Below are 25,564 nucleotides of genomic sequence, written 5' to 3'. Positions count from 1 at the left end.
CCTCTCAAGTCTTCTTCAGGCTAAACACCCCAACTCCTTCAAGTCTCATATGGCATGAGCATGAGCTCAAGGTCTTTGGTATGCTGGCTGCCTCTGAACACTCTCCAGCTTGTTAATATCCTTTCTAAAGGTGGTCAACGATGGCACCCAAGGCAATACAAATAACCCAAATGTGGCAAAAAAACACATAGCACCTTCCCCATTCCTGCATCCTGATAATAGTCTAAGATTATATTGCTGCCACAGCATCCTGTGAACATATTTTAAGCTTGTAGTTCAAGAGAACCACCCTTCCCCCAACCTAACTAATTGCACCTGTGTTTTTATTTTACATGAAAAGTTTAAGTAATTTTAAGGGTAAGAAATTTGCTGCCTCCCAGAATCCACAAAGTGAACTCCTTGGGGGAAGATGCCATGGAGATGCCCATGGAGACCACACACTGCTCCAGAAGATCCTGAGCAAGCCAGATATGCAAGACTGAACTTTGGGGGGATTAAATTCATTTGTTTTGTTAAAATGCATTTGCTTTATATGTACCTTGTCATGCTAAAGGGTGCTGCCCCCTAATTGGTTTTGTTCCTTTTCCCTTTTTGTTTCATTATGCCCAGGTTGTATTTTCCCCTTGCAAGAATGTATGTATCTTAAATGATCCATTGGGGAGACTGGTCTCCCAAAGGATCATAGGGAGTACATGGGTTTTAAAATATTGTGGAGGGGAACTGCATCCCCCAGCTAACCCCAGGGGTCCCTTCCCCCTACTTCCTGGCATGGGATTGGTCTTGAATTGGACCAACTCTGTGCTAGGGAGGGGCCACGCCCCCTACTTCTGGGCACAAGATTGGTCTATATAAGGACCAATCCCACACCAAGGAGGGAACTTTGAATCAGAGAAGATGTGGGGTTAATTAATTTCAGGCAGGAGAAACTCCAGGGCTTTGGGGTTTTTTTGTTAAAGTTTGTCAGATCTAAAACAGTTTGTTTTTCTTCATTCACACCCATTCTGCAATTGTAAAGTTGACTTTTTGAAACAAAATGTAGAACTTTACATTTCTGCCTATTAAATTTCATCCTCTAGGATTCCATTTATCAATTTTTCCTTGTCAAAGATCTTTCTGAATCCTGGCTCTGTCATCCAACCATCAGGTATTTCTCCTAGCTTTCTGTCATCTGTAAATTTGAAAAAAACAAAAACTAGGACCCCTGGACAGCTAGCCAAGCCTAGAGATGACAAGTTCCAGGTTCAAATATAGCCTCAAACAACACCAAAACCCTAGGCAAGTCACTTAATACCAACTTACTAGCCTAGCCCTTACCTCCCTCTTCTGCCTTGGAACCGATACTTGGAATCCATTCTAAGATGGAAAGTAGGAGTTGTTTTTTTTTAATAAAAAATTTTAATTATGTAAGAAATCTGTACCATTTCCCCAAGTGGCATAAAGTCTTGTAGCACTTCACCCAATCACGCTCATTCTTGCTCTGAGAAGTGTTGGTGTGAGCGACTACATTGTTTTGTACCAAAGGTGAGCTCCCACTTTGCTTGAAGTTCTCACTTGTAACAAGTAATGTTCATAAATAAGTATGTTCTTAGTTATTAATACTAGCCCCAAAGTATGAATCGTAATGCTGGTAGCTTTGATAACCCTAAGAAGAGTAAAGTGCCCAAATATGTTCATATAAGAAATAGTTATTAAATAGTGGAATTCACTATTATGCACAATCTTCGACATATATGAAGGGTTTTTAGAATGTACTAGTCACATAAAATTAAGACCTAGAAAGTAGGAGTTTTTAAAAGCAACAACAACAACAACAACAAAACCACACACAAGTCCTCTCTGACTTCATCCAAATAATTAATTAAAATGTCAACTATCCCAGAACTAAGAACAGAGCTTTGGGCACCTTCACATTCCATTCCATCTAACAATCCACCAGGAAACCAGGCTTTACCCAGAACAGATATCTTGCCATCGGATCTTCTGCTGCCCCGTATCTCTCTACCAGATATGACAACTTTCAGACAGACACAGAACTCCAGACAGACAAACTCCACCATCCCAGAAGGATTAAACCACTTAGCTGAAGCCATGAGGTTGTGCTACCCTAATGAGTAGGATGAGTTTGAGTGAAAATTCACCAAAACTACTCTGTGGTTGGTCCCATACCATCCTTTATATCCCACCTAGCTATCCCACCAGGAAACCAGAAGCTACAGAGTATATAACATCTTATAATCCATCCCATGTTTCCATATTGGTACCACCTTCCACTCTACTTCTTACTACTGCCTGACATATTCACCCCCTTTCCATCTCTCTCTCTAAGAACAGAAATCGAATTAAGAATCAGTTTAACCCATCAAGAAACATTTATTACCTATGATAAGCTAGGTGCTAGGGGCACAAGAACAAAAAGGAACCTCTCCCTGCCCTCAAGAAGCTTCAAGCATTCAAGCAATGGAGAAAATATATACATATTAAGTACTATAAAATATTTTTATTAGAAGGTAACTTGGAGCAGGAAGGAACTAGCAACTTGGGGGAAATCAGGAAGGACCTTGTGTAGAAGATGATGCTTACACTGAATTTGAGAAAGCAACAAGGGATTCTAAAAGGCAGAGGTGAGGAGGGAGGGCATTTCAGGAATGAGGAACAGTCAGAGCAAAAGAATGGAGACAGGAGATTGTCATGCACAAGGAAAAACAAGAAGGCCAATTTGGCAAGACCAGAGTCCCTTAAGGGGATTAGTGTTTCTTTAGTAAGGTTAGAAAAGTAGGTTGGAGCCAGGTTATAAAGAATTATAAAATCCAAATTGAGAAGCATATATTTGATCCAGAGGCAAAAGGGAATCATCAGTGTTATTTAATAGAGAGTAACATCATCACACTTGGGCTTTAGCAGCTGTACGGAAGATGGACTGGAGCCTGGAAAGATTTGAGACAGGGAGAACAATTGGCTGGCATTTGTGAAGACCAGGAGAGAAATGGTGAAGGTCTGAACTAGGGCAGTAATTGTATGTGTATAGAGAAGGGGATACATGAAAGAGATGGAAAGAAATAAGATTTGGCAACTGATTGGACATATGGGTTAAGAGGGAGTGGGAAGGCCGGAATAACACTGAGGTTCAGAACCTGGCTGCTTGAAAGAACAGTGATAACAGAAAGAAGAAAGCTCTAAAGAGTGGTAAATTGGGACAGAGGGGAGTAATTAATTCTGTTTTGGACATGCAGACACATATAAGTACTTTAAAATATTTAAAAATACAAGATAACTTGGAGGGGGGGACTTAAAGAACATCTCATTTGGAATGTGTAATAGGCACTTGGGACTGAAGTTCAGCTTATGGATAACAAAGTGCAATGGATACAATGCCAGGCTAAAGTCAGGAAGATTCATCTTCCTGTGTTTACATCTGGTCTCAGTCTAACTGTGTGACCCTAGACAAGCCACTTAACCCTATTTGCTTCAGTTTCCTCATCTGTAAAATGAGCTGGAGAATGGAAATGGCAAATCACTTCAGTGTCTCTGCCAAGAAAACTGCAAATGGGATCATCAAGAGTTGGACAGGACTGAAAAACAACTGAACAACAGGAGGTCAGGAAAGTGACTGGAGCACACACATATAGATTTGGAAATCAATGAAATAGACAATTAAATCCATAGGAGCTGGAGAGATAATCAAGAGAGAAAAGAAAAGAGGTCCAGGGCAGAGTCTTGAGGAACATTCATAGCTATGGAGCATAATACAGACAATGAATCTGCAAAGGAAAATAAGGAGTAATCAGGCAGGAAAGGGAGAAAACCAAGAGACAACCAAGTCTCCCACAAAAACCCATCCAGGAGGAGAAGTTTGACAATCAAATGGATAAGGCCCTACACACCATCACTGTGGCTCCACAGATCAAAACATACATTAGTGGTCCCTATCCTTGTGTTTGTGTTGTTTCCTCCTATTAGAATGTAAGTTCCTTAAGAACAGGGACTGTGCCATTTTTGTGTTTGTTTCCCCAGTGACTAGAATAGGACCTGTCACATACTAGATGCTTAATAAATGCTTTTTAATTAATTCATTCATTCATTCTCTAGAGACCTCCCTCCAGGTTAAAATCAAAATGGAGGCAATTACTCTTCGGGGAGAGTTCAAAATCCACTTATCAATTCCACCACATCCCAAATCTCTTCTTCTTGACCAACAGGCTGGTATGAAAGATTCTGCCAAGTGCTTGACAGCATGAGCTATTACTCCTCACCATTAGGCTAGTAACCCTGTCAAAAAAAATAAGGGAGGTTAGCCTGGTATATGTGGTTCTTCATGAAGTTATACAAGTTGTTGGTAATCACTAATTCCATTTCTGAATGATTACAATCTAAACCTTTAAAAATGGAATTTCTTCAGGAGTCAAAGTCAAGGTCATAAGCTCATAAGTTTACAGACTCCAGCCAATTCCTTCCCCCAATCCCTTCCATTCTCCATAGTCTTTCCTATCATCAGCTCTTTCTATACCTTTGTATATGTTTGACTGAGCCTTCATGAAGGGCAACCTTCAATGGAGGGAGTTTGAAGGCCAGGAAAGCACCTGAAAAGACCATCATAACACTTTGTAGGCAGCTATGGGAAACCAGATGGCAGAGCAGGGCTAACATTCCCTTCCCCTCCATAGGCATTCTCTTTAGCTCTTTGGTTGGTTTGCATTGACCCAAGCCCAGATGGGAAGAGAGACTTTGAAGGACAAATACTTGCTGAGGTTCTTCTGAGCCAAAAATTCTGGAGCTGGTGAAGGAGGGAAAAAAAATTCACCCACCAAAGAACCCCTTGAGTCACAAGCTCTATCTAGCAGAGTACTAAAGCTGCTTCAGACCAATTCACTGGTTATGTTCCAAAAGTTTTCTTCTAAGTTGGTTTTTTAAAACAAAGATCATATTTTCCCCATGGAAAGACTAGTATATGAGTTTTACTAATAATATATGACTATATGAGTTACTAGCATATGGGTAAACAACTCTATGAAATAAATTCTTAGGTCAGCCTACAGAAATCCATGTAATCAATAATGCTGCTTAAAAATATAGTACTATATTTCAGAGAGTTCTATAAATGATATCTGGCAAAGAAAATGGCATTCCAAAGACTATATGGCACAGCTTCCATGGAGAGTTTCCATCAATATTTACTATAAAGTAATACAGCACCTCAGTCACACTATAGTAAATTTTTGTGGGTTAGGCTGGGAACCTGATCACCAAATATATTCCTCTTACCACATTCATACATATTCAAGTGCTTGCTCACTCCTCTCTCTCTCTCTCTCTCTCTCTCTCTCTCTCTCTCTCTCTCTCTCTCTCTCTCTCTCTCTCTCTCTCTCTTCACACACACACACACACACACACACACACACACACACACACACACACACGAGTTTCTCAATAGCCAGCAGAATAGCCAGTAAAGAGAAGAGAACAGATGGAAGGGATGAAAATATTTCAAAGACAGACTTCACTTACTCCCCAATTTTGCCAGGATCCAAACAGGAGGATGGGAAAGATAGCTGGTATGAAACACAAGACCCAAAGAAGGATGACGGCTTGCCCAACATTACAGCTGACTCACTGTCTCTGCCAACAACATGTGCTTTATACTTAGGTCCAAGGTTTAAGATCTATAGGGACCTTAGAAATAAAATCTAACCCCCTTATTTAACAGATGAAGAAATTAGAACTCCAAAAGGTTAAGTGACTTTCCCAAAGTCAGAGAGGTAGCAAGCATCGGGTGGGGAATTCAAATCTACTCTACTCCATCTGTTGGGACCTTTCTGGACTGGTCTATATATCCTTCTAGTTCTGTCCTCTGGGACTAAGGCAGAACTTGAAACCAAGACTCCCTGAATGTAATATATAGTACCCTCTGCACTACTTGTCCAAATAAATATTGGTGTGTTATTTGTTTCATTGTTTCTTTTTTTCAGTGTGGTGAGATCATTATAAATCATTTCTGAGGATAAATGTGATGATACGGAACAAAGAAATGAAACCACATTTGTTTGGCAGCTGCTAGCTGTGACCTGAGGTTAACACAGTTCCCCTGCTGATGCTCTTGTCTCACTCAGGCAGGCAGAAGCTAACCACCAGACTGCAACTTGAGAACCCAAGGCTGGGGAGCCAGAGAGGCTGGAGGGTTACAGATTTCCTGCACAGTAACCTCCAACGTAGAGATATAAGACAATGACCCAGCACAGGATAGCATCATACAAGATGTCCTGTGGAAAAACAATAAGGTTGGTTTTAAATGAAGTTACACAATGTATAACAATGGGTAGAAAGAAGCAGGTGGGAAGCAGGGATGTTTTGCTTCCAAGGCCAGAAAACACATATAGAGACCATTTTCTAAAACAGCTCAGCCAGGCATGGTACCTCGATAATCTGAGTGATTAGCAATGTACCTTAGACTGACCACACCAGTATGGAAACAGAATTGTGGGGTTTCAGGGGGTGATTCTGGCTATTAAGTCATCTGCACAAAGTCCTTCATCTTCAGATCAGTGTGAATTTTTAAAAACTTACTAATCATGCCTGGTACCCTGAAAATTAGTGAAGATGGCCCCAAACTAGGAATAGCCAGTGTAGGAAGGGCTTTGGAGAGACAGGCACATTAATAGGCCAATGGAATTCTGACTAGTTCCAACCATTGTCTAAATTAATTTTAAATTCTGTATGAAAAGGGACTAAGACGTGATGCCCCTTTTGAATACCTAAGATTATGGCAATCATCCTCCTGGGCACATACCTCACTGAAAACAAAGAAAGAACAAAGCCCTAATATATACAAAATAGTCACTGCAGTATTTTGTGGTAATAAAGAACTGGAGGGGTAGGCAGAGTAGATGTTCACTGATTGGAGAATGTGGGATGTGGATTTAATGTGATATTATTATAACAGTAACACAACTAATATGAGCCATCCAAAGAAACATGGAAAGATTTGTATGGATTGATGCAGAGTGAAATGAACAGAACCTAGGAAAATAACATATAATGTATAAATATATATACATATATATTATGTACAAATACATAAAATGTAACAGAATAGTCTACACAGTGTAATCATGTAAATGTACACAATGTAAACTTTTGCAATGGACCAGAATAAATGTATGCAATGCAACCATTTAAAATGGATATAAATGTAATAATATTAAAGTATACATTGTCCTTTGTGAATATATACTATGAATTGGTAGAAATATATATAACGTATCATTTATATAGTATTAATGTCTACACTGTAACCCATATAAATGTCTGCAAAGTAACTGTATACATGTCTCCAATGTGCCAGTGTGGGTATAGCTAACATAAGTGTAGGTATATACAATGTACCAGGGTAAATAGATTCCAAATACTGGTATGAATGTATTCAATGTAACAGCATAAATAAAAAAAGACAAGATGATTTGAGGAAGGAGAGCATACATTTTACTGTAATAAGATAAATAGTAGGAACTAAGAACAGAAGAATCTAGGAGAGCTTGAGCATTTAGGGACTTGAAGGCCATGCTGAACAATTTGGTCAGTCTAATAGGAATTAAATAGGCTCACAGTGGGAAAAAGAAACCATAGTCCCATTGAAAACAACTACCTTTAGCCAGGTTAAGAACACTAGAAAAACATTTTAGAAAAGGAAGAGACAAGTGAAAACCAGTAACCCTAATTCTTACAAAGTCAAAAAAGAACTTATTAAGAGACTACTATGTGGGGGCAGCTGGGTGGCTCAGTGGTGTGAAGATAGGATTAACTCTCCCCTTGCCTACTTTTAAATTTAATCAACCAAAATCTTTTACTTAAGTAGGGGAGGTTCATAAACCACGTAATAAAGTGGCTTACACCGCCCCCCCCCCGGGCAGTGTTAAGCAAATTTAAAGACTGCAATTTGTCCCCATAAAGTGGAGGAAGAAACAGGAAATGACATAAAAAAGTCTTTAAAAAGGTCCTAAACTTCCTGTGAGTAAGTCTTTGTGAGGTCTTTGAGCTCTTGAAAGATCTTGGACTGGAATAGCAACATGGAGCTATGTCTTGGTTGAGTGAAAACCTGACTCCTTTCCTGGCTTCTGGAGAGATTAGTTTCCAGAGAGACCTCCCTGTCTTGGAGGAGGCCATGTGGGTGGAACCCTTGTTTTATTCACCACAAGGCCCTCCAGCTGACTGAGGGCTAATTAGCTTTGAGGGTCCTCTGATTGAGGGCTAATTAGCTCTGCTTAGGTTAAACCAGGGACTAGAGCAAATATTTATAGTGTTAGGTTAGATATCTTATTCTACCCTCTTTCATATTTCTCTCCTTCCTCTCTTTTTGTAAATAAAACTGCTAAAAGTTATTTTGATTTGAGCTGTTTTAATTGTTTTTTAATCAGCTACCACATTCTCTTATATTTAATCCAACCATAAATTTAATCCCTACAGTGGACTGAGAGCCAGACTTAGAGATGGGAGGTCCTAGGTTCAAATCTGGCCTCAGACACTTCTTAGCTGTGTGACCCTGGGCAAGTCACTTAACTCCCATTTCCTAGCCCTTACTACTCTTCTGCCTTGGAACCAATACACAGTATTGATTCTAAAACAGAAGGTAAGGGTTTTTTGTTTTGTTTTGTGTTAAAGAGACTACTATGGGTCCTGAACTGTGCTAAGTGCTAGATGTGCTATGCTATGAAAAGACATGGATGTCTCACAATTCAAGGAGGACCCTCATCCTTTCTCCCTCTCAGTAAATTCAGAGGTGGGACAGGACTCCTGGGGATAAACAGGACTAGACCAATCAACAAATCTTTATTAAGCACCTTCAATATGCCCATTTTGAGAATAGCATGGTGTTATGGGTGGAGAGGTTCAAGTATTGCTTCTGACATGTCACAAGATTTAATGTTGTTTTATTTTAATTTTATTATTTATTATTATTAAAATTAATTTTAAATGTATAAGATGAAAGAGACCTTAGCCACATCTAGTCTAACCTATTCTCAAAAGGAATCCCTACTATAACAGAACTAGCAAGTGTCATATTCTTGTGAAAGCCAGTAAGGAGGGGATCCCCTCACCTCTTAGGGTACTTTACTCCATTTTGGGAGTGCTCGAAGCTGAAATTTGACTCTGCAACTCTCACTCATTGATCCTTCTTCCATCCTCAAGGACCAAATGGAACAACTCTAGTCCCTCTTCTAAATGACAAGTCTTTCAAATACTTCAAGTCAGTTATTATGTAAATAAATATCAAAGTGGATATAGCATATAGCTATATGACCTGGAGTCATGAAGTTCAAATTCCAACTCAGATACTCACTAGCAGGTAACCCCAGGTAAATCACAACTTGCCTGCCCTAGTTTCCTCATCCATCAAACAGGTAAATAATCAACTCTGGGGCAGCTAAGTGTCACACAGTGAATAGGCCTGGAAGAGAGAGGTCCTGGGTTCAAATCTGATCTCAGACACTTCCTATTTGTATGACCCCTGGTAAGTCTCTTAACCCCAGTTATCTAGTCCTTATAGCTCTTCTGCCTTGGAATCATATCTTTAGTATCAATTCTAAGACGGTATAGGTTAAAAAAATAACTCCCATGGTTGTTATGAGGATAAAATGAGATAATATTTGTAAAGTACTTTGCAAATCTTAAAGCACTATGTGATTTCTGGCTGTTCTTATGATCATGTCCCCTCTCTAAATGACTTTATAACTCCCTAGGCAAGTCATTTAATCTCACAATGCCTCAGGTAAATCTCTAAGACTGTCCTATGTTACAGGGAAGGTGCTAAAAGACATGAGCAGAGGGAGCTTCTCATATGTAAATTTCTCCTAATAAAGAAATCACAGTCTCCATCCCTCTCCCACCTATGTGCCAGGCATTGTGCTGGGCACTGGATATACAAAGACACATGTGAAATATCCCTCTCCCCTCCCTATCCGAGTAGAATGAAAGTTTCTTCATGGCAAGCTGCCTCAGTAGCCCCAGTGCACAGCACAGTTTCAGCACTTAATAAATGCTCTTGGATTGCATAAATGGCCCAAGCAAAGGGAAGAGGCAATCTCTGTAACTCTTCCTTGTAAGCAGCCACCTTCCTGCTAGATGAATAGAAAAGAACCACAAGGCTTTTCTTTTTTAATTACCTATTGAGTCACCAAGGGATAGAGAGTTGAAATCAAAACAACAAGGATTTATTAAACATTTACTATGTGCCAGGCACAGTGCAATGCCCTATGGAAAGGCAAAAAACAAAACCCTGAGGAGAAAAATGCTTCTGTTGAGTTTTTCTTGCTGGGTGGGAGAAGAGGATGAGTGGTAGTAGAAATAAAGAGACAAACTGCCAACATTTATTTGATTCGAAGAGACATTGAACAAATCACTTAAACTCTCTGGCTTGGAGTTTCCTATCTATAAAATAAAGAGATTTTCCAGGGAAAAATCTATGAACCTATGATTCTGACACAATTTTATCAAGTGAGAGTGAAGAAAACAACAGTCAGATGAAAACATTCTGCTATAACACCCCTCCAATCACCTAGCCTAAAAATTCAAGTTATGCAGAATCATCCACTCAACTCCCGGAAAAACTTTCCAAAGGAAGGGGGAGAGGAGGTAAGAGGTACAAGCTTATTCACGAAAGAAAAAGGGAAGTTTATTAAGTCAGAAATTAAGTCATGAATACCTGGTAGAACATTTGTTTCCTTTAAGGAGAAAGGACAAGGCCCCATTGAGGAGAACAGACTTGTTCATTAGGTGCTCTCTTCTCTTAGATTATCAGAAGATTCAGGCTCTAGAAAGGTGCCCAGAATTATAGTATCCTATTGATAGAAGGAGCTTTATGAGGTTACCTCTCTGGTACCTAGCCCAAGAATCTAGATCTCCTCCTTCATTCATCCTATATGACAACTCTCCCCAGAATGAATGAATAAAAAAGTATTTATTAAGCATTTACTATGTGCCAGGCACTATGGAAAATTTTGGAGTTACAAATACCAACAAGTTAGACAATCCCTGCCTTCAGGGAGCTTAGAATCTATGAGGAAAAGGCAATATACACTAAAAGACTGCCAGCTCTTTGATCCAGTCATACCACTACTAGGTTTATACCCCAAAGAGATCAGAGGGGAAAAGACTTTTACAAAAATATTCATAGCCGCACTATTTGTGGTGGCAAAAAATTTGGAAAATGGGAGGATGCCCTTCGATTGGGGAATGGCTGAACAAATTGTGGTATCTGTTGGTGATGGGATACTATTGTGCTCAAAGGAATAATGAACTGGAGGCAAGGGTTAGAACTAAGGACTCTCTAAGGCCCATTTCCAGCTCATAAAATATATGATCCTGGGATTCCCATTGTTCAAAGACTTTGTTCTTAAAAATAATGAAAAAAAATTCATTTTAGGAATAATGAACTGGAACAATTCCATGTGAAATGAAACAACCTCCAGGAATTGATGCAGAGTGAAAAGAGCTGAACCAGGAGAACATTATACACAGAGACAGATACACTGTGGCACAATTGAACAGAATGGACATCTCTACTAGCAGTAATGCAATGATCCAGGACAATTCTGAGGGATTTATGAGAAAGAACACTATCCACACCCAGAGAAAGAACTGGGGGAGAGGAAACACAGAAGAAAAACAACTGCCTGATCACATAGGTTGATGGGGATATGCCTGGGGATGTAGACTCTAAATGATCACCCTAGTGCAGATAGCAATAATATGGAAATAGATCTTGACCAATGACACATGTAAAACCCAGTGGAATTGTGCTCTGGCTAGGGGAGGGGGTTGGGGGAGGGCAGGGAAAGAACATGAATCTTGTAACCATAGAAAAATATTCTAAATTAATTAATTAAATAAAAATTTTCCAAAAGAAAAGAAAAAGGCAATATATAAAGGGGCCCTAGAGTAGCAGAGGGTATAAGATTGATGGCCTGATTTGGAAAAGGTTTCATGGTCTGCTGCAGGCTCACCTGTTAAGAGAATATGGGCCCTAGGGGTAGGAATCTAGGTTCCCTTGGGATAAGGAAGGGGGCCACAGTCCAAGTGGCAGGGTTTGGAGATAGCCAGAAATTGATCTATTATCTTTAAAAAGATCCTGAGGGGGTAGCTAGGTAGATCAGTAAACTGAGAGTCAGGCCTAGAGATGGGAGGTCCTGAGTTCAAATCTGACCTCAGACACTTCCCAGCTGTGTGACCCTGGGCAAATCACTTGACCCCCATTGCCTAGCCCTTACCACTCTTCTGCCTTGGGGCCAATATACAGTATTAACTCCAAGAAGAAAGGTAAGGGTTTAAAAAAAAAAAGATCCTGATCTAAGAGCTAGATGAGGCCTTAGAAGCCATCTAGTCCAATATCTCACTTCACAGTGAAGGAACTTAGACCCACAGAGGTAGTGACACAGATAGCAAAAATCAGAGGAGGGATCTGAACCTTGGTGCTCTGACACCAGAGTCAGGGTTTTTTCTATCATACCACAGTACATTCTAGATTCCTTCTATCTACAGTTGGCACACCTCAAAACAAACAAAATATTTATTAATCTCCAGATGTAAGATGAGTTGAGGAGGAAGGGAGAAATCAACCAATTCTGAAAAGTCTCTCTGCCATTTACACTAAAACCTGAATAACATATTAGCATGTTTTAAAAAGTACTTGTTTCTGGCCTGGAACACCTCACACAAACTGATGAAAAGTGAAGTGAACATAATTAGAACACTGTACCCAGTAACAACAATACTGTGGAATGATCAACTGTGATAGACTCAGCTACTCTCAGCAATACAATGATCCAAGACAATCCCAAAGAAAAATACTATCCACCTCTGGGGAAAGAACTGATGGAGTCTCAATGCAGATAAAAACATACTATTTGTTACTTTATTTGTTCATTAGGGGGTGGGGCTGTGTTCTCTTTTTCAGCATGACTAAAATGGAAATATTTTGCATGATAGCACATGTATGACATAAAATTGCTTGTCACATCAGGGAAGGGTAAGGGAAGGAGAGGGGAAGATTTCAAACTCAAAATTTTAAAAAACAAATGATAAAAATTGTTTTTACATGCAATTAGGAAAAAAATAAATTAAAAAAATTAAAACTCTTACCTTCCATCTTGGAATCAATACGAGTATTGGTTCCAAGGCAGAAGAGTGGTAAGGACTAGGCAATGGGGGTTAAGGGACTTGCCCAGGGTCACACAGATGGGAAGTGTCTGTGGCCAGATTTGAACCTAGGACCTCCTCTCTCTAGGCCTAGCTCTCAATCCACTGAACTACCTAGCTGCCCCAAAATAAAATATTTTTAAAAGAAAAATAAATGTACTTGTTTTCTTCCTGCCAAAAATTTGGACCCATTTGAAGAGGTCCATTCGAGCTTACCTTCAAGGGAATGCCATTTGTTTGGTACACACAAGGTACCATGCTCCCAGATAAGCATCATGCCTGAGACAGAAAGAAATATAACATGGTGTTCTCCTCATTAGGGGAAGAAGCAGAAGTAGCACCTATGTGTCATCATTTGAAAGTAATTAAAAACTGGATGATTGAACCAGACTCAGAGACCCAAAGCTTGGACTTTTCTTTTTATTTGTAAATTTTTTATTGTCTTTTGTTTTTATATCACATTCATTTCCATCCATTATTCCTCTATCTAGCAAGTTATCTGTTGTACCAAAGATTAAAAAGAGGGAGAAAAAAGTTCAGCAAAACTAACCATCATATCAACCATGTCTGACATAAAATATTCTACTCCCAGAGTCCCCTACCTCTTCCTGTAGAAGTACATTTTCTCAGTTGTTCCCTAGGTCCAATTGCTCAGGGCTTTTTATTGCCTAAAAGACAATGTAACTTGTATTTTGTGTTCCCTAGGAACCTTCTTTCTCCCAATCTTCTAGTGAAGAATGCTTTAAAGAGAAAAGGACAGAGATGCTAACTCATCTAAACTGATTTTTCTGGGGTCCAGGATCAAGTTTGAAAATCTGCCAGGGAACTACGATGTCTACTGAGAAAACACCTCAATGAAGGGAATCCCCCTTTATGAGAAAGCTCACATGCCATCTGGAAGCTGATTTTAACTACTACTCTGAAATAAAGTAAAATCCAAATGGTGCAATAAAGTTCTGAGTTACAGATCTAACCTTTGGTCAAGTATTTAAGGTCATAAATAGTGGGTGGAGGTTAGAGCGGTGGGGAAGGAATAAGGTTGTGAAGTTGGGAGTGTGTCAGGGTTTCAAGATGATCAAAACACCACATCCTTCCCTGCCCCCTTTCATTGGCTGACCTTATAGTAAAATACTGCAAGGATATACTTTCTCAGTGAAGAAGAATGACTCATCACAGGACAAATCCCAAAGAGAAGCAGCAGTCAGGGGCCAAACTGAGTCAGGAAATAGGGTTCAAAGCCTGCCCTCAATTTGCTGTCTGTCTTTGAACAAAAAGACTTAACTTCTCTGGGTCCTCAGTTTCTTCATCTGTAAAATGAAGGGGTTAACTTAAATGGCCTGTGAGGCTCTTTCCAGCTCTGGGTCTATAATCCTAAAAGTCATCTGACTGGCAACAAGACTTTCATTCCCATCATTTGGCAATCTGCATTTATTAGGGGCTCTCTAGAAGCCAAGCATATTTTGAGGTACTGGGGATACAAAGTAAAAAGAAAGAAAGAAAAAGAATCAATCTCTGCCCTCAAGGCACCTACATTCTACTGAGAAATTGGGAGAGGGGAAGAGTGAAGAAGTCTGGAGTTTCCTCCGAAAGTGAGCAGGGAGGAAATCCTTTCATTCTTCCTTGATTGTTTCTTTCGAATTTTTTTTAATAGAAACATAACCACCAACAAACACAAACATTCAGATGTACAAAGAACAAAAAAATTGTGCATGGAACTGTGCCTTTGCTACATCCAGTTGATTTTTAAGTATTACATTTAAGAAGGCAGTAACAAAGTGGCTATGTTTGTGTTCCTGTCTGATTTTTTTTCCCTTTCTTCTGAGCACTTATTACCAAACTTCTCAGAGACTTTGTTCTAAACTCTTTCTTCCTTCTCCAAGCCCCCAGATGCTATCCCCTTCCTCTTGCAATAGCTGACATCATTTCTCACTTTACTGAATAAACTCAAGGCCAGGAACTACAAGCTCCCTCTTCTCCCTACTTCAAAACATCATCCTATATTCTTTTCTTCTTAGTTCCAGTCTCTGAGGAAGAGGGGACCCTTCCTGCTGGTGCCAAGCCTTCTTTTGATCCCACCCTCTACTATTTTAGTCCAAAAATTTGAACCTATGATCACTAGATCATATTCTCTCTGCTCTCTCCCTCCCTCCCTCACCCCATCTCCTACATCTGTCTATATGCTTAAGCTGTCTCTCATAGGACGCTGATTCAAGGTATCTTTCTTTAATACTTAGTAGTTGGGGGAGAGGTCCAAAAAGCCCCTAGCATAAGGAGGCTTCCAGGCAAACTTGTCCTACCTGCAAGCCTTCAAATAAGCTGGCCACAATGACTAGGCAAGGGCTAAGCAAATTTGGTTAAGTGAATTATCCAGGGTCATACAGCTAGGAGGTGTTTGAGGTCACATTTGAACCCAGGTCCTCCCAACTCTAGGGGTGGTATTCTATCCACTGTGCTGTCTCAATCCACAATCATTTAATAGAGGAGAATAGGACACGTAGCTGAAAAAGCATATGACAGCTCACAAAGAAAATGACCTGAGCAAGGATATATTAAATGTAATATTCCAAGATACAGCATTTAAAAACTACTAAAGAGATGAGTAGAGGTGGAGTTATCAGGATCAGGTTGGTCAGTAAGTCAGTCTAAAAGCACTTATAAGATGCCTGCTATGTCTGAGGCACTGGCTAAGCAATGGGGGTAAGGAGAAAGGTAAAAAACAATCTCTGATCTCAAGCAGCTTCCAATGTGAGGATATTCAATCAGGAAACAATTATAAACACAAGATACAGACAAGAGGAGTAGAGAGAAGGTAACCTCATAGGATAACAGTCTACAAAAGGTACATTTGAGCTGAATCTTAAAGGAACCCCAACGAAAGGGCAAAGGTAGGGAAATGGAGTATTAAAGTGTAAGGAACAGCATGAAAACCAGTGCAGCTGGTCCAGAAAGAATATGAAATGGAATAAAGTCAAAGTTCCCTGGAAGGGTTGGAGGCAGTCAGCTCTTGGAGCACTTTCAATACCCAAAGAATACTTTATATTTGATCCCTGGACAGAAAAAGGGAAGAGTGTGAGAGGAAATGAGTCTGCTTCTGGACATGTGAGTTTGAAATGCCCTCAGGATCTCCAGTTTGAGATGTTCCAAGGACAATTGATGATGGAGGACTGTAGCTCAGAAGAGAGACTAGTGTTGGATAGAGAACTGCTAATCAGTGGCATAGAGATGATAATGGAACCCATGGAAACTAAAGAGATTACAAATGAGTATAAAGCAAAAGGGGAAGAGGGATGAGAAGAACCTTAGGGGACACCCATGATGTGATACATGTATTGATTCTAAGATGGAATGTAAGGATTTTTTTTAAAATACATGGAAGCACAGGACCCAGTGGAGACAACACTGAACTTGGACATTCATGGCTCTGACACTTATGTGGCCCTGAGAGAGGCCCTTCATTTCCAGCAGGGGCCAGAGACACCTTATCTGTAGAATGAGGTCCCATACACCCTGCATCACACAGGGTTAGTCTGATAAAAGCACTCAGCAACCTTAAAAAGTTCTCCAAATGTAGACCATTATTCACTAGGAGTTTCTCAGAAGAAGTGCGTTACCCTGGGCCAACAGCATGCAGTTTGCTGGAAGAGACCCTTTGGTACTTGGCAGCATGGTGTGACCTGTCCTTCATCCTTTTAACTAAAGTGGCATATAAAATTGTTCCTAGCCTGGGCTGAAGAAATGTTACCTCCGAGAAATGCAGCCCATTCTCTGCTAATGAATAAGTGTAACTGATCAAAACATATGAATTGATGAGCTCCCTAAAAGTGCTTTTAGCAAAGTGGACAGTTTTTCATTCAAATACAGATTCACCCAGATAAAATCTAATAATGGAGATTCTGGAACAATCCCAGCATGGGTAATGTTCTTTTCTCTCAGTATGCAGGAAGGGAAGCAGGCTCCAAGAGTCCCAAGTCCTCAGTCACAATGTGATCCAATCGCCACACCAACTGATGGGATGAGGTAGAAAGAAGACTGGATTTGGAGTTACAGAACCTGTGTAGGAATCTCAGCTCTGCTTTCATTACCTGTGTGACCTCGGGCCAATTATTTTACCTAACCTGCCATCAGTTTCCTTCTCTGTAAAGAAGGGCTTGGACTAGAAGAACTCTAAGGTGCATTTCTGCTTCAGGATCTATGATCCTGAATGTCACAGTCAAACAGTAAACAAATAATGGCAGGAAAACCCACATGTGACATAACTGCTCATCTCACCCCCTCCTTGGCTCTATTAAGATACACTGCCAACAACTCATTCTACCCATTAAACAAATATACTTAGAGCACCTACAGTATGTCTAGCACCCTGTTTACTGAAGGAGTCACAAGAAGGAACAAGGCCTTGTCCTTGAGGTTACAGTCTTTGGAGGGAGAGGAGATATGTTCACAGTGAACTAGCTAGAATAGATTAAGTGTCCTCAGAAAGGGGCAGTGTGCTTTGGGGCGCAGGGAGAACTCACTTCTAGCTGGTGAAATCTAAGAGAGCTTCCTGGAAAAGATGTCACTTGAGCTTAAAGAATGAACAGGATGTGCAGAGGCAGAAAGGGGAAGGAGGAAAAGTAACCCAAAGAGAGGGAATAAGCCTAGTAAAAGTTAGGGGCCAAAGAAGCTGACAATACCAGCAGTCCACTTTAGACAGAGCACAGGGAACTACAAGGGTTTCATGATATAAGGTTGGAAAGCTCTAGTGAAGCTGGATAGTGGAGGGCCTTGAATGGCAGACTAGCAGATGAGTTAGATCTTGTTTGTTATCTAACAATGGGAAGCCCTAGAGTGAAACAAATGGCATGATGAGGCAGATTATGAGCTGCCCTGGAGAGAATCAGGTGGAGATCAGTTACAAGACTGCTGCAGTTGTCCAGATGAAGGGCAAGGAGGGCTTTGAGGGCCGGCAGGCAGTCTTCAGAAGGAAGAGATTCCTGCCAGACAGCAGCAAACTGTGCCACTGGCAAGATTCATGAAGAGTCCCAGAAAGGTGTATGCATCAAGCCCCCGGAGCTCCCTTAAGCCACATCTGGACAGGTCCCATTTAGTTCCATAAACTCGATCCTGCCACATGAGTGTGAGCTCTTTTAAGCTCATCACATACTTGACCTCAACAGGTAAACAGGAAAGTGCCTTTCTTCGGTGACACAAGAGGTAAAAGTCCTAGCTTGAGGTAGATGACAGCCAGGTAACAGCTAAAAGACCGAGGTAATCGGTGTCTGGAGAATGGCGGAGCTCAACACCCTCTCCCCAGGAGATGGTGCAAGGAAAGGAGCCAATGAGTGAGCCCTGAGCCTACCTGCAGAAGAGACATCCTCGTGGTCTGAGCTGTTGTAGCTGCAGTCGCTGCCCCTCTCCGGGGAGCTATGGCCCGGTGAGTCTCGGCCTGGCACCCCCAATAATTTCTTGCGCCTCCAGGGCGGGAGATGCTCACGGGCCCCACGGAAGTGGGCTTCCTCCGGTGGCAGAGGCGAGCACCGCCCGTCCTTGCCCTCCGCCTCCAGCTGATCCAGGTCCCGGCTGCGCCGGTGCCGTTTGCCCCCTATCAGGTGCAGCCAACGGTGGGGGCTGCCTGCCCGGAGGGGCTTTTCAGGCGTGTCCTCCCGGGGCAGGAAGCGGCAGGGTGCCAGGAGCAGGTGGCCCAGGACGAATTTCTCGTTTAGATCGACCACCTCGAAGTCGTGGTCGCTGTCCCCGCCCTCTTCGGCTGCGACAAGGGCCTCCGGCTCCGTGTCCTCGGGTGCCGCAGGGGACAGCTCCTCGCCTTCCTCCGGGCTAGCTCCCGGGGACTCCGAAACCAGGGCTGAGGGCGACTGTGCGGACCCCTCCGGACGCCTGCCATTCCCAAGGGCGCGCTCCGTCTCGAGCTCGAGCTCGGGCTCCTGCTCCTCTCGGGGCCTCAAAAGCAACTGCGGCTGCTGTAGCTGCTGGTGGATGGCGGCGGTCAAGCTCAGCACGGCTCCCCCTTCCCCGGGCGTCCCCCGCCACGCAGGAAACTCCAGGTTGACATAGTGGGGAGACTTGGTCCGGGGGACAGAGGCAAGGCCGCCTGGGCCGCTGTCCGAAGAGCTGGGCTCCTTGTGGGGCTCCGGCCGGGTTCGGGGCCGGGGCTGGGGCCGGGACCGGGGCCGGGGCTGGGGCTGGGGCTGGGGCTGGGGTCGGGGCTGGGGGTGCTCCAGCTCGGTCGGCGCCCGCACCTCCTCCGCCTCCACCCCCTCTTCTTCCTCCTTGGTTGGGCCGGAGCTGGAGCAGGAGTCTCCCTCCCCGCCGCCGCCCTCCCAGCGGCCGCAGTCGTAGCCCCGCTTCTCCCGGGCCAAGGCGGTCTGCAGGTAGATGACTTTGAACTTCTCCTCGGCCAGCACCTGTTGCAGCCGCTTCAGGTTGAGCTTGCAACGCTCCAGCTCCTCCTGCATGGCCGGTACCGAGTCCAACTGCATGGCGGGCACCGGCTCCCCGGGGAACTCGGCCCGCCAGTGACGCTCGAAGTCCGCGGGCTCCCACATGCTGGCCTCGGGGGTGGGGGCCTGGGGGTCGCGCGGCAATCGAAGCCGGAGCCCGAACCTGGGCCTGGACCCCAGGGGCGCGGCGGGACAGCCGGGAGGCCCCGGCTTCCTCCGCGAAGCGCCTGCTGCCTCCTCCGCCTCCCCTTCGCACTTCAGCCCCGAGGAGAAAAAGAGAAGAAAAAGTTTTCCCCTTCCGCTGCCGACCGGGTTTGCTTTTGGTTTTTTTCTCTTTGGTTTCAGGTCCCTGACGTAAGCGGCCCAGCCCCTCCGGTGAGGCGGAGGCGGGAGCTAGGGGGCCCTGAGACCCGCCCCTCGGGGGCACCGCAAGCTGAGGCCAGCCGCCAGAAACCCCCTCCCGAGCAGACCTGCGCAGCTTTGGAGGTGGCGGCCGCAGAAGCGCCTGAGGCCGCCGTGGGGGCTGGGCGCCGGAGGCGGGGCAGGGTTCAGGCCGGGGGGCGCCTCGCGCTGCGCGGCGTGGGAAAGGTTCTACTGCGCGCGCCGACAGTGGACCGAGTCCGGCCAAAGGCCGCGGGAGGCGGGGCTGGGTGAGACCTGGAGAAGGTGGGCGGGGACCACACACTGGCTATTTAGGGAGGCGCGTGCACTGCCAGGGGGCGGTCCCAACACTATGGGGATGGGCGAAGCGAGCCAAGTCCAGTGGGGTACCATTAGCGCCAGCAGCGTATGTGAAGACTCAAGGACGCGCGAACTAGCCTGGAGACCATCATCCAGAGGATGGAGTCGGGGATGGGGGGCGACTGAGTGAAACCTAGGAGGAGCATCTGAATTGTTTGGGGGCTCGGGGTTTGGGATTACTTAGGAGTAGATAGAAACACCGGTTAGCCGTAGAAACCATGGCCTTGCTTTTGGAAGAGAAAGGCAAGATCCAGGGCCTATGAAGATGCAGCAGGAACTCGATTCAGTAAGCTTTGGCCCCTTCCCTTCCCTCTCTCCACTCCCTTCCAAGCAGGCCGAACTACCTTGCTGCTCTGGCAAGCATTCTCCAGTAGAAATGGACCCTAGACTGCATTAAGATACTCCGTGATGAGAGGGGCCTCACGAGGCCATGTGCTCCTTCTCATATTGAGTTCCCTTTCAGACTGGGGCAACTGGAGAGGGCTCCAGTGTGCCCCAGGCAGGGAGCAATAAGGCAGCAGAAGCCCACAGCCTAGTGAGGCCTCTGGTAACCTGAGACCTGCACAGATGGAGAAAGGAGATCCACACACCGGGGCTTCCTGAGCTCATTTTAATCAATCAAGTATTTATTGAACATCTTCTATGACCTGGACTCCCTGTGGGATACATAAGAAGACAAGATTGTTGCCAGATTGGGGGGGGGGGGACCAACTATCTCAAAAAGCTAAGATCTTTGACTTCACTCAGCCCTTGCTACCCTTTGACTTAAAAATACTTTAGTTTTCAGTACCTAAACAGAATCAAGTTTGGAGAGAAGTCTAAACTAAGGGTATAGAGATTCTATAAGAGAAAAGGGACCTCCATGCCAACCTCTTCTTATCTGAAGGCTGTTTTTAAAATTCCCTTGGAGAAAGGAAGGGAGAATTTTGATTAGCTAAGTTGTGTCCTGCTGAAGATTGGCAGATCAGGTTTTCTCTCCCATCAACATCTAGGTGGACCACACTTTCCTTTTTCTATGACAGGGAGGCAGCTGTGATGAAGGAGATCTCTCCTACTTTATGACAAGTTTGTTTAGTGCCTAGACATCTGGGGTCCTTCCAACAGTTTCTACACCATCAATTCAGGCTTTCAGAACAGGAGAACTCCCTTAGGAAAGGGAAAAATTACTTATTTGTATCTAGCAAATGGGACCACCCTGCCCAAATTAATCTCGGTTGAATAGATTGCTAAACCCAGATGCAGGAAGACTCGTCTTTGTGAGTTCAGATCCTGCCTCAGACACTAGCTGTATGCCCCTGGGCAAGTCACTTAACCCTGTTTGCCTCAGTTCATCTGAAAAATGAGCTAGAGAAGGAAATGACAAACTATTCCAAATATCTCTGCCAAGAAACCCTCAAATGAGATCACAGACTGAAAAACCATTTAACAACAAGAAGTAGCATATCTCAACTCTACACCTTATCAGGGCACCTAAGCTAATATCCTCCAGATAGGAATCATCCATCTTGAGACATAAGGTAGGCATGGTTCAGTGAAGGTTTCTCAACTCTGAGATGGCTTTTCTTTTCTAAAGGTTAAATATATTCTTTCAGGCATTTTATTTTCCCTTCTGGTTTTGTTTTGTTTTGTTTTGTTTTGGCTGGGCACAGACACTTAAGGGGAGGGCAAAGTTGTCTTTTATCATCTGCTATGGAAAATGGGCAGATTTTAAAAATAGTCAAACAGCATTTCCAGGTTGAATTATTTCTCAATTATTTACCCTATTACTCAACCTCTTTTCCCTCCTGTCATGGACTGCACATTTGGCGTAGTCTTCTGAAATACCAAGATTGTGTTGTAATGGTTTCTTCCCAATGAGGAAGTGACACCAGGTTCAGAATCACAGAATTTCGTAGTTGAAAGAGACCTCAGAGGTCATCTAGTCTAATCAGTACCTGAAAAGAAGTCTCCTCTGTGATATAACTGACAAAGCAAAAAGCTCTTCAGGGAAGAGGAACTCACTAATAATAACAAGCATTTAATTAGCACTCTGAGGTTTACAAAGTGCTTTATATTGTCTCACAAAGGGAAAGAACCGATCTGCACAAAAATATTTAGAGCAACTCTTTTTTGTGGTGGGCAAAGAACTAGAAATAGAAGAATTCCCATCAATTAGGTAATGGTTGAACAAGTTGTTGTATATGATTGTAATAGAATATTATTGAGTTATAAGAAAAGATATGCTATCGGGGGCAGCTAGGTGGCTCAGTGAATAACCAGGTCTGGAGATAAAAGGTCTTGGGTTCAGATGTGGCCTCAGATACTTTCCTAGCTAGTCAATTAACCCCCATTACCTCACCCATACTGCTTTTCTGCCTCAGAAGCAATACATAGTATTGATTTTAAGATGGAAGATATATTTTTTTTTAATTTTTACGTGTAATTGAGGAAAAAAAACAAAGTAAGACATACACAAAAACTATCTCATTTCACTCTCAAAACAGTCCTTGGAAAACAATACTATTATTATTTTACAGATGAAGAAACTGAGATAGTCTGAGGTTGTGACTTCCCCAGGGAGCTAATAAGTGACTTGGAGGCTGTGATTTGAACTTAATCTTCCTGACTCCAGATCCAGTACTCTATCCACTGCACCACCTATAGCTCTGATTATTAGGCAGTTATGCTGTCTGTCTCTGCAATTTCCATCCACTGTAATCAGTCAATCCAAAAGCATTTATTAAGTGCTTATCATGTTCCAGATACTGTTTGAAGAAACATTGGCGATGCAAAGAATTACCAATGTAATATCCCCGCTGCCTCCCCTAACCCCTGCTCACAATCTAAAGGAAGAGAATTGTTATTAAGTTTTGTCCAGCTCATTGTGACCCCCCCATTTGTCAAAGATACTCAAGTAGTTTGCTATTTCCTTCTCCATCTCATTTTATAGGTGGGGAAACTGAGGCAAAGAGAGTTAAGTGATTTGCCCAGGATCACATAGCTAGGTAGTATCTGAGTCCAGATTTGAACATCTTCCTGATTTCCCTAGTCTAGCAGTCTATCCACTACACCACCTAGCTGTGCCAGCCAAAAAAGACAGCATGTAAATGTACGTGATACTCTGGGCTCTGGGGCTAAGACAATTAGTCTACTCCAGGCTTCTCCTGTACTAAGTACAAAAGAAACATGCCTTTTCTCAAGGAACTTACCAACTAATAGGCAAGAAGGACAAGTAAATCAGTTCTCATTCTAGAATGGAGGTGAGTTAAATACAAAGGCAGGGTTCAGGCAAAGCACTCTAGGAAATTCAAGAAGGGAGAAATTCAACAAAGAAGTCTGTATTTTCAGCAAAACACTTTATTGTGGCCTTTTGTCTTTACTTCAAAGGCTTAAACAAAAAACCCTCCATTAAACTGCCCTTTTTGATAGAAAAAAACTACAACAAAAAAAAAAAAACAACAAGGAAAATATCTGGTAGCATAAGGACATCTGACAATAGTAGTTCCCACACCTCTGCCTTGAAAGAGAAAGAGTGTGTTTCATTATGAATGTGTTCTCCAGCACCTTCACTGGTTTTTCATTCATTCAAGGTTCAACTTCCCTTCAGGAGTCTTTTCATTTACATTGTTGGAGACCCTGGGTAAGTCATTTAATCCTGTTTGCATCAGTTTCCTTATCTGTCAACTAAGCTGGAGAAAAAATGGCAATCTGCTCCAGTAACTTTGCCAAGAAAACCCCCAACTGGAGTTACAAAGAATAGGACTAAACAACAAAAAATCATTTTATATCTTGTTCTCTTGGTTCTGCCTTTGCTCGTCATCAATTTCACATAAATATTCTCCTGTTTCTCCAAATTACTGGCATCATTTCTTCTTCTTGTTCAATTTTTCAGTCATGTTTGACTCTTTGTGACCCCATTTGTGGTTTTCTTGGCTAAGATACTTGAATGGTTTTCCATTTCTTTCTCCAACCTACTTAGCAGATGAGGAAACTGAGGCCAAAAGGATTGTGTGACTTGACCAGGGTCACATACCCAATAAATATCTGAGACCAGATTTGAACTCAGGAAAATGAGTCTTCCTGACTGCAGGTCTGATACTATATCCGCTGGATCACCTCGCTGCCCAGATGACAAGTCTCTACATCTAGTCTGATTAGGAAGAATTATAACGTCCCCACAGAAAGCTGTTTCAAAGGAACTGCACTAATCTCACAGCCAACAAACAAGCCTCTGCCATTTATGATGAAACTTTAAGAAAGTTACTCTCGCTTTCTTGAGCCTCAGTTTCCTTATCTGTAAAATGAGGGGACTGGACTAGATGTCTATTAATGATCCCTTTTGCCTCTCAGTTCTGTGGTCTATAGTTGATGTCTGATTCCTTCTGGCTCTATTCCTATGGTCTAAAGAGTTTTCAGAGTTGTATGTAAACTTCAGTAAAGTAGTGAAATACTTTGTCAGCATCATATTGATGGAGGAATATTTATATTTATATATTTAAATGTGCTCATTCCTAAGACTAAAATGATGTTATTATCCAAGATTCAGAGCCAGAATGCTTGAAGGATAGGTTTAACTTAAAGCTGATATCCATAAAAAATAATATATATATATACATGCATATATATATATGTATGTATGTATGTATATATGTATGTATGTATGTATGTATGTATTTTGAGGGGCAGCACAGTAGCTCACTGGATTGAGAGCCAGGCCTAGAAATAGAAGGTCTTCAGTTCAAACTTGGTCTCAGATACTCCCTAGCCATATCACCCTGGGCAAGTCACTTAACCCCCATTTCCTAGCCCTTACCACTCTTCTGCTTTGGAACCAATACACAGTACTAATTCTAAGGTAGAAGCTAAGTTGGGGTTTTTTGTGTGTTGTTTTTTTTAATGTGTGTTATGGGGAAGCTAGGTAGCACAGTGGATAAAGTGCCAGGCCTGATCTGGGTTCAAATCTAGGTTCTAGTACTTCCTAGCTGTATGACCATGGGAAAGTCATTTAACCCTGAATTACCTAGCCCTTGTCGCTCTTCTGTCTTAGAACTGATACTAAGACGGAAGGTAAGTGGGTAGAAGAGGGCTGGCTTTGGAGTTAAGAAGGCTTGGGTTCAAATGTGATCACTAATCCTTTTTTTTTAAACCCTTATCTTCTGTCTCAGAGTCAATACTGTGTATTGGCTTCATGGCAGAAGAGTGGTAAGGGCTAGGCAATGGGGGTT

General features: G+C 42.7%; 1 protein-coding gene across 1 annotated transcript in view; it reads right to left on the bottom strand.

Annotated features, from left to right (window-relative positions):
• ABR (ABR activator of RhoGEF and GTPase) overlaps positions 1-22,794 on the bottom strand; it is a 301,088-nt gene extending 278,294 nt beyond the window's left edge. The window contains exon 1 of the mRNA XM_007485730.3: positions 18,521-22,794. Within this exon, the coding sequence (XP_007485792.2) occupies positions 18,521-19,724 (1,204 nt within the window). The 5' untranslated portion in view covers positions 19,725-22,794. The remainder of the gene's footprint in view (positions 1-18,520) is intronic.
• Between the last annotated feature and the right edge of the window lie 2,770 nt (positions 22,795-25,564).

The sequence above is a fragment of the Monodelphis domestica genome, chromosome 2 (assembly GCF_027887165.1).
Source record: "Monodelphis domestica isolate mMonDom1 chromosome 2, mMonDom1.pri, whole genome shotgun sequence".
NCBI lineage: Eukaryota > Metazoa > Chordata > Mammalia > Didelphimorphia > Didelphidae > Monodelphis > Monodelphis domestica.
The sequence above is the reverse complement of the archived record's forward strand: the minus strand, read 5'-3'. Positions and strand labels throughout refer to the sequence as shown.